The sequence below is a fragment of the Octopus bimaculoides genome, chromosome 1 (genome assembly GCF_001194135.2).
Source record: "Octopus bimaculoides isolate UCB-OBI-ISO-001 chromosome 1, ASM119413v2, whole genome shotgun sequence".
Taxonomy (NCBI): domain Eukaryota; kingdom Metazoa; phylum Mollusca; class Cephalopoda; order Octopoda; family Octopodidae; genus Octopus; species Octopus bimaculoides.
Window position 1 is genome coordinate 111,517,814 of NC_068981.1, and position 9,457 is coordinate 111,527,270.

The 9,457-nt window shown below is 38.2% G+C and overlaps 1 protein-coding gene across 1 annotated transcript in view; it reads right to left on the bottom strand.

The window, feature by feature from the left end:
* LOC106871360 (multiple epidermal growth factor-like domains protein 8) overlaps positions 1-9,457 on the bottom strand; it is a 100,101-nt gene that overhangs the window by 55,344 nt on the left and 35,300 nt on the right. The window contains exon 2 of the mRNA XM_052969324.1: positions 4,533-4,696. Within this exon, the coding sequence (XP_052825284.1) occupies positions 4,533-4,696 (164 nt within the window). The remainder of the gene's footprint in view (positions 1-4,532; positions 4,697-9,457) is intronic.

Sequence of the window (9,457 nt, forward strand, 5' to 3'; positions counted from 1 at the left end):
TTTTTAATACAGAAATTCACATCTTAGGAAGCAAAAAAAATAATAATAAATGGCCGATTCTGGGCATTTTCGACCATGAGGAATCCATTGGTGCGACTCCCAGATTGCTATCTTGTAAGTATGGATTTCTATAGATGCAACACACACACACACACACACACACACTCACAAACTCAGCTTTACAATATGTACTGATAACGGACGATGGTCAATTTGTAGTCGAAAACTTCTACCATGTAAAAATGTATGACACTTTTTAATGGCAAAAGTAATCGTTAGAGCCTCTTTTTAAATTTGGCTGCAATTTTTTTCTGCTCATATCAGAGAACATGAGGCATGAACCACCACCTTCATGTTACCATCTTTATATTTATGTAGCATTACTGCTCCAATACAGTACTCAGAGGCATCTGAAGCTACTACAATCTCTGAAGCAGGATCAAAGTGTGCTAATGACAAATCAGATATTAATATTTTTTTAATTTTGTCAAACATCTTCTGACAGTTTTCAGACCAATTCCACTTTACATCTTTTTTTAATAGATTATTTAGTGGAGCTCTTACCGTATGCATATTTGGAATACAATTTTGGTAATAATTTGCCAGTCCTAAAAAAGCTTGTAAGGTTGCTATATTTGTCAGAGGGGGCATGTTTGTAATTGCATCTGTCCTTGACGGACCTGGTTGACTTCCATTTCTGTCAATGATTTGTCTTAAATATTTTATTTTCCTTAAGAAAAATTTATACTTTTCTTCACTCAAAGTAAAGTTGTAATCCCTAATTTTTTTCAAACACAAGCTCAACAAGCTAATCCCTGGATTTGCTTTTAATGAGCATATCATCCAGATATGGAATTAAGAATTCACAGTCCACTAACATTGCATCCATAACCTATTGAAAAATCACTGGTGTGAATTTTAAGCCAAATGGTAACCTGTTATATTTATATAGTCCTTTGTGTTGATTGTTAAGTATTTAAAGCAGTCATTGTCTACTCTAATTTGTAGGTACACATCAGAGAGATACAATTTAGAAAATATCTTACCACCATTTAATTTCACAAATATGTCTTCCAGAGTAGGTAGCGGATAGTGGAACATTTTAAGACATTCGTTTAAACCAGTGGAAAAATCACCACACACTCTGATTTTATTATTCTTTCTCTTAATGTACACAGTTAGTGGTGCCCATTGAATACATTCCACTTCTTGGATAACTCCAATTTTTTTAGTTTCTTTAAATTTATCTGTTCTAACACTGTAAAAGGTACAGATCATTTTGGTTTAAATACTGGTATAGCATTTTCTTTTACTTGAAATTTCACTTTTGTTTTGAAGCACAGACCTAATTCATCCAACAAAACTTCAGGAAAAATATTTTTAATTCTTTTTTTTTAATTTGTCTGACAACTTATTTGTACTAGTGGAAAATCCATTCACATTTTTACAGAAAAGATTTATGGGGAGGTCCCATAAGTTAAATAATTCCATCCAGTCTGTTCCAAATAAATTTGTCATATTATTCAACACAAAAACTTTGGCTTTTAAAGTTTTTCCATGAAAAGTAATGTCACTTATCAATTCACCCTTAAAATGTAATTTTTTTTTCTGAAACACCACATGCAATTTTTGAACTTTCTTTTAAACTAGGTTTCCTGATTTTTTTTCCATGTATTTGTGTTAATTATCAAGATATCACTACCCATATCCAATTGTAACTTTATGCTTGTGTTACTAACTTTTATATACACAAGTTTACTTTAAGGCTTGTTCATATTCCTTGTCACCAATAACCTGCTTACATGTTATTTTTCTGAAAAATTTTTTAGACCTTGTATAACAGTGTGTTTTTTTATGACCTAGCTTACCACACTTGAAGCATTTTATATTTTTAAACAGACAGTTACTTTCAAAATGTAGAACACCACACTCATGACATGGATTTGGTCTTGACATTTTTTCCTACTGGTCAACATGCATGAATATGAGAGCAATGTTTTTCTTCAGTTTTATCTGCATTATATCTTAAATTTATAATCCTCTGGTTTCTTCTGCTACTGCCTGTAGAGTTAATTCTTGGTCCTGTTCTAATTTTGTTAATATCCAGGAATGTATATCTGCCTTGCAGTACACCCTTGAACAAAAATTAGACATTTGAACATATCCAGGGTTAATCCATTTAATTTGAATTTTTTACACTCTCTGTTAACAACTCCAGCAAAGGTGACGAAATCTTGATCATCTTTTTTGATTAAATTTAAACATTGCTAGTGGATACTGAACAGGGAACTTCTTTCACTGAAAATTTTCAATAAAAAATTAATTGCTTCATTGAAACAAATCTCACCTGGTTTCTTTGGCAGAATATAGTTACTATATTTTTTCTCTTCAGCAGAGGATAACTTTCTTAAAAGTACTTTTTCTTATCAGACCAATTTTTACATTCTTCTTTGAAGATTTCTTCATATCTTTGAAAATATGCACAGAAGGTAATCCCTTATTCTGGATTATAACTGAATTCTTCAATAAGTTTGCTATGCTGTCTGGTGAGTATGAACCTGAAGTATTTTCAGACTTAATCAACATTAATTCCAGCAACTGTTAGTTTTGGTGTTGTTGCTGCTGTTGCTGTTGCAACTGCACCACGGAGGTCAATAAGTCCTCCATGTTAAGCAATTTTTCTTTAGTTTCATACCAAAAATAAAATTTTAAACATCCAACGCAAGCTTCAAACGACTCATCGCCAATTTTATAAGCGGATGCTGGATGATTTAACAAAGCAGGGGAAGGAAAATATTTACACAATGCACTACGAATACTGTTACATGAGGTTAAACGCTCTCTGCCAATGGCTCATAGTGAACTGCTTACTAATCAATTGCTCACCCTGAACTGCTGACTGTTCTTTATTTTATAGCAATGTGTCAATCCACTTTTAGTCACTTGTGGGGTAGTTAAGTTGCTTGTTGTTTGTTTTTTGACACAAAGTAAATTTCTTGTGGGTGAGTAGATAAATACTTGTTTTGTGCATCTAGGAGAGTTTGTGTGACCATATGGTGATGGATCATGAGGAAGGGAAAGGGGCATTTCACAAGATCAAAGATATCCAACTTTAATTGATTTGCTATCTATTCCCTTATTCACCAGTAATTGAATGTTAATCCTTATTTATAACCTTTGTGGCTGAAGTGTTGGTGTGTTGAGAAGTAGGCCTTTACTTGTTATGCTTCACAGGAAATGTTAGAAATGAACAAATTGGTAGCCTGGTTTCTGTCTGTCTCTTGAAGAATATTCAATTACCTACAAATATCTGTTGGTGGCAAGTTCAAATGATTCCAACCGAATGGATACATTTCTTGGCTGAACATATTTGGATGTCTTGTCAGCTGTGAAGCAGATGGGAAAATGGAAGCTTTGGATAAGAAAACATGGTACTTTTTATCTGTCCCTAGAAGAATGCAAGTAGTTTTTTTCTGACACTGAACATTTTCGTAAAAATATTATTTCTAATTAAAAGATTAGTTGTTGTATACAAAAAGACTGCACTGGTTTGGTCATGTAATGTGGATGGATGCCAACCGCTCCATAAAGAAATGCCAATCTCTCGAAGTAGATGGAACATGTGAAAGTGAGAGACCCAGGAAGACATGGGACGAAATACTGAAGAATGATCACATGATGTTGAACCTTTCAGGTGAAATGACAAAAGACTGAGATGCCTGGCATCTTGCTGTACTCAAGAAGACCTGTGGTTCACAGCAGAAATGTTAAGACCAAGCTCCACCCTGGTGGAGAGGATTAGCCTGCACATGCCAGTTCCACATAAAAAGCACTTAGGGCAGTACCACATAAAAGTGCCCATTTGGTGCCACATAAAAGTGCCCATTTGGTGCCACATAAAAGTGCCCATTTGGTGCCACATAAAAGTGCCCATTCAGTTCCACATAAAAGTACCTATGTGCTGCCATGCAAGAACACCCATGCGGTGCCATATAAAAGCACCTGTGCAGTGCCACATAAAAGCGCCTGCGCAGTATCACATAAAAGTACTCATGCAGTGCCATGTAAAAGTTCTCATGTGGTACCACACAAAAGCACCCATGTGGTGCCTCACAAAAGCACCCATGTGGTGCCATGTAAAAGCACCCAACACATTTTGTAAAGTGGTTGGCATTAGGAAGGACATTCAGTTGTAGAAACCATGTCAAACCAGTCTGGAGCCTAGTGCAACTTCCCAACTTGCCAGCTCTGGTCAAAACATCCCACCCATGTCAGCATGGACAATGAAGATGATGAGATTACTGACAAATAATTACAGGTGTAAAGGTAAATGATATAAACCAAAAGGCTACATATCTTAGCTCAGTGATATTTCTGTTTGAATCACATAATGAACATTAACTATACAAAAGAAAAAAGCCTTTTGTGGAAAACTCAGTAATGTTCCAAATATGATTTAATGTAATAAAAATATCCAACGATAAGGAAATTTCTGGAATCAGCAAAATATTAAAAAAAAGTTGAGAGCTTACATATCCAGAGAAAGCAGTGACTGGTTCTGGGATAATATCACCACTGAAACTTCCAAGTAGGGTACTGTTATAGGAGTTGCCATCATAAATAAACAGAATGTCATACGAACACTCAGTTATCAGTTTATGAAATACCAAAGTAATAGTTTTGCTTTTGCTTCCAGCTGAAAGGAAAACAGATAATGGGTTATATATAATAACTGTTAAATATTTGACAAGATAAAAAGTAATAAATTCAATATGATCACTTTTTATTTTCAGAGATATTTCAAAGTAATTTCATCAGACGAATTTATAGCAAAATATTTCTCTCCCATGCAAAACAATGAGAATCCAGCTTTCTTTCTCTGTGTGTGCGTGTGTGTGTGCATGTACACACACACACACACACACACACACACACACACACACACACACACAGAGGAACCATATAGCCTCATTTTCCAACAGCAGCAAGTGACAATGTACATCACTCACAAACCTTATGTGGGACCACAAAAGGAAAAAATAAATTACAGTACCAATTGGTCGGTACTATGAAATGAAAAACTGTATAAGGAATACTCCAAAGTATGTGACCCTTGCTTGGAAGAGACACTCGAAATAATATTATGTTAAGATAAAATAATAAACAAACACTTGGAGATAATCCTTAAGTGCAACCATAAACTGAAAGGTTCATTTCTGGAATTTAGAAAAAGTATATAATGTTCAAAGTAATATTAACTCAAAAATGTACTTAAAATAAGATGATTACTTTTAATGACAAGTTAGCATTGTGTACCTGTATTATGTATGGATTATAATAATTTGAATGTGCCAATGAACTAGAAATGATATTAATATGTTATTTGCTATAAAATGTTATAATCATTTTGGTACCATTACAAGTATGTTTAAATATATACATATTAGTATGAAATAAAAGTTTGTAAAAGTATAAGGAGTGTGTGGGAGTAAAAACATTGATTTAACTTAACAATATAAAATGAGATGAATTGCTAATAGTTTATACGAAAGTATACATATGTCTGTATATACATGAGTATGTTTGTCAGATAAAAGTAGAAATACATGTATAAAAATGATTCTGTGTATGTATCATTATCATCATTTAATATCCACTTTCCATGCTGGCAAGGGTCAGACATTTGACTGCAGCTGGCATACCGGAAAGCTGCACCAGGTTCTGGGTGTGATTTTGTCCTGGTTTCTACCGTTGGATGCCCTTCCAAATGCCAACCACTCCAAGAGTGTAGTGGGTACCTTTTACATGTCACAGACACCGGTGCTTTTACGTGTCACCAGCATGGGTGCTTTTATGTGTCACCAGCATGGGTGCTTTTACAAGTCACAAGCACAGGTGCTTTTAAGTTTCACCAGCAAGGGTGCTTTTACATGTCACCAGTACAGATGCTGTTACATGTCACTGCCACTGGCCAAAACAGTGATTTCACTTGGCTTGACGAGTCTTCTCAAGCACAGCAAATCATCAACGGTCACGATCACTTGCCATTGCCTCTGTGCGACTCCACACTCGAAGATAATGCTTCACTATCTTGTCCCATGTCTTCCTGGATATACCTTTTCCACAGGTTCCCTCCACAATTAGAGATTGGCATTTCTTTACACAGCTGTCCTCTTCCATGTACATCATATGGCCATACCAGCGCAGTTGTCTTCCTTGCACACCACATCTGATGCTTCTTATCCCCAACTTTTCTCGCAAGACGATTCACACTCTGTTGTACATGCACACTGACATTGCACATCCAGTAAAGCATACTAGCTTTATTTCTTTCAAGCTTTTGCATGTCCTCAGTGATCACAGTCCATGTTTCACTGTCATTTAGCATGGCTGTTCACACACAGGCATCATACAATCTGCCTTTCAGTCTGAATGAGTGGCCCTTAATTACCAGCAGAAATAGGAGCTCTCTGAACTTTGCCCAACCTATTCTTATTCTAGCAGCCACACTACTGGAGCATCCACCTCCACTGTTCACTTGGTCACCTAGATAATGAAAGCTATCAACTACTTTTAGGTATCCCCACATTTAATGGAGTCAACTACTTTTAGGTATGCTCCACATTTGATGGAGTCTATTTTCTGAATACTTCTAATGTTTATTAAACCTGTGCATCTGTCACATACAAAGACTGTTTTCCCTGTTAACCTTCCTCTAATATTGTTGCATCTCTTATGTGTCCATAGCATGCATCAGGTACGCTATATGGAGTTTCTACCTATGCCTTTTCTACATTTTAAGCAGGGCCATCTACCAGAAAGGATTTATGATTTATCTGTTTTCCTACTTACTAAGACCCTGGTTTTTGCTAAATTAACTCTAAGGTTCTTTGATTCCAGATCTTGCTTCCACTCCTGGATTTTTTTCTCCAGTCATGGTAGTGATTCTGCTATAAGAACAAGGTCATCAGCATAGAGGAGCTCCCAGAGGTAGACTGACTTAAATTCCACTGTTACTGATTGGAAGACTATGATGAACAAGAAGGGACTGTGGACTGATCCTTGGTGAACTCCTACTTGTACAATGAATTCAGTGCTATACTCGTTACCAACCCTCACTTTACTAACAGCACCCTTGTACATGGCTTGTATATTTTTATTCTTCTATTCTTTTACTTGTTTCAGTCAATTGACTGCGGCCATGCAGTTGAACAAATCGACCCCAGGACTTATTCTTTGTAAGCCTAGTACTTTTGCCGAACCATTAAGTTATGGGGACATAAACACACCAACATCGAGTGTCAAATGATGGTGAGGAGAGGGGGACAAACACAGACACACGCAAATATATATATATATATATATATATATATCGTTATCATTATCATCATCATTGTTCAACGTCCGCTTTCCATGCTAGCATGGGTTCGACGATTTGACTGAGGACTGGTGAACCGGATGGCTACACCAGGCTCCAATCTGATTTGGCAGAGTTTCTACAGCTAGATGCCCTTCCTAACGCCAACCATTCAGAGTGTAGTGGGTGCTTTTACGTGCCACCGACACAAAAGCCAGTTAGGAGGTACTGGCAACAGCCACATTCGAAATGGTGTATTTTACGTGCCACCTGCACAAGGGTCAGTCCAGCAGTACTGGCAACGAACTCGCTCAAATGTCTTTTCACGTGCCACTGGTACAAGTGCCAGGAAGGCGACGTTGGTAACAGTCACGCTCAAATGGTGTTATTTATGTACCACTGGCACAAAAGCCAGACAGATGGAGCTCTGCCAACGATCACACTCGGACGGTGCTCTTAGTGATTTCGTTTTCACTTGCCCCAACAGGTCTTCGCAGACCGAGTTTAGTGTTCAATGAAGACGTTAGCATGGGTGCTCGTCAACAAATTTAGTTCGATTTCGATTTCACTTGACTCAACAGGTCTTCGCAAGCGGAGTTTAGTGTCCAAAGGAGGAATGTTACGCATAAGTTGGCTGGCTACATCCCTGGCAAAAGCCTTGGATTTTGGTCTCACTTGGCTTGCCGGGTCTTCTCACGCACAGCATATTTCCAAAGGTTTCGCTCAGAAGTCATTGCCTCGGTGAGGCCTAATGTTCGGAGGTCGTGCTTCACCACCTCACCCCAGGTCTTCCTGGGCCTACCTCTTCCATGGGTTCCCTCAACCGTTAGGGTGTGGCACTTTTTCACACAGCTACCCTCATGCATTCTCGCCACATGTCCATACCAGCACAATCATCTCTCTTGCATACCACAACTGATGCTTTTTAGGTTCAACTTTTCTCTCAAGATACTTACACTCTGTCGGGTATGCACACTTACATTACTTATCCATCAGAGCATACTGGCTTCATTCCTTGCAAGCTTACGCATGTCCTCAGCAGTCAAGGCCCATGTTTCACTGCCATGAAGCATGGCTGTTCGTACACATGCGTCATACAGTCTGCCTTTTACTCTGAGCGAGAGGCCCTTTCTCGCCAGCAGAGGTAAGAGCTCTCTGAACTTTGCCCAGGCTATTCTTATTCTAGTAGCTACACTTTCAGCGCACCCACCCCCGTTACTAACTTGGTGACCCAGATATCGGAAGCTATCAACTACGTCCAGTTTTTCTCCCTGGAATGTGACAGAAGTTGTTTTCCCATTTTCAGTGTTTATTGCACCTGAACATCTGCCGCATACAAAAACTAACTTTCTAGTTAACCTTCCTTTGATATTGCTGCACCTCTTATGTGTCCATAGCTTGCACTGGGTACATCTTATAGAGTTTCTACCTACGCCTTTTCTACAGATCAAGCAGGGCCTCTACCTGAAGTGGTTTGTGTTTTGTCTACCTTCCTACTTATTAGAACTTTGGTTTTAGCTAAGTTGACTCTAAGGCCCTTCGATTTTAGTCCCTGCTTCCACACCTGAAACTTCTCCTCTAGTTCTGACAGTGATTCAGCAATTAGTGCAAGTTCATCAGCATAGAGGAGCTCCCAGAGGCATCCTGTCTTGAATTCCTCTGTTATCGCCTGGAGGACTATGATAAATAGGAGGGGGCTGAGGACAGAACCTTGGTGGACACCTACCTCTACCTGGAATTCTTCACTGTACACATTGCCAACCCTCACCTTACTGACAGCGTCTCTGTACATGGCTCGCACAGCTCTCACTATCCATTCTTCTATCCCTAGTTTCCTCATTGACCACCAGATAAGGAATTGGGGGACTCTGTCAAAGGCTTTCTCCATGTCAATGAAAGCCAGGTACAGAGGTTTATCCTTGACTAGGTATTTCTCCTGCAGCTGTTTTACCAGAAATATAGCATCAGTGGTGCTTTTCCCTGGCACAAACCCAACTGCATCTCATCTAAACTGACTCACTCCCTAATTAGTTGGGCTATGACCCTCTCCGTGACTTTCATTACCTGATCCAACAACTTGATACCTCTGTAATTTTTTGT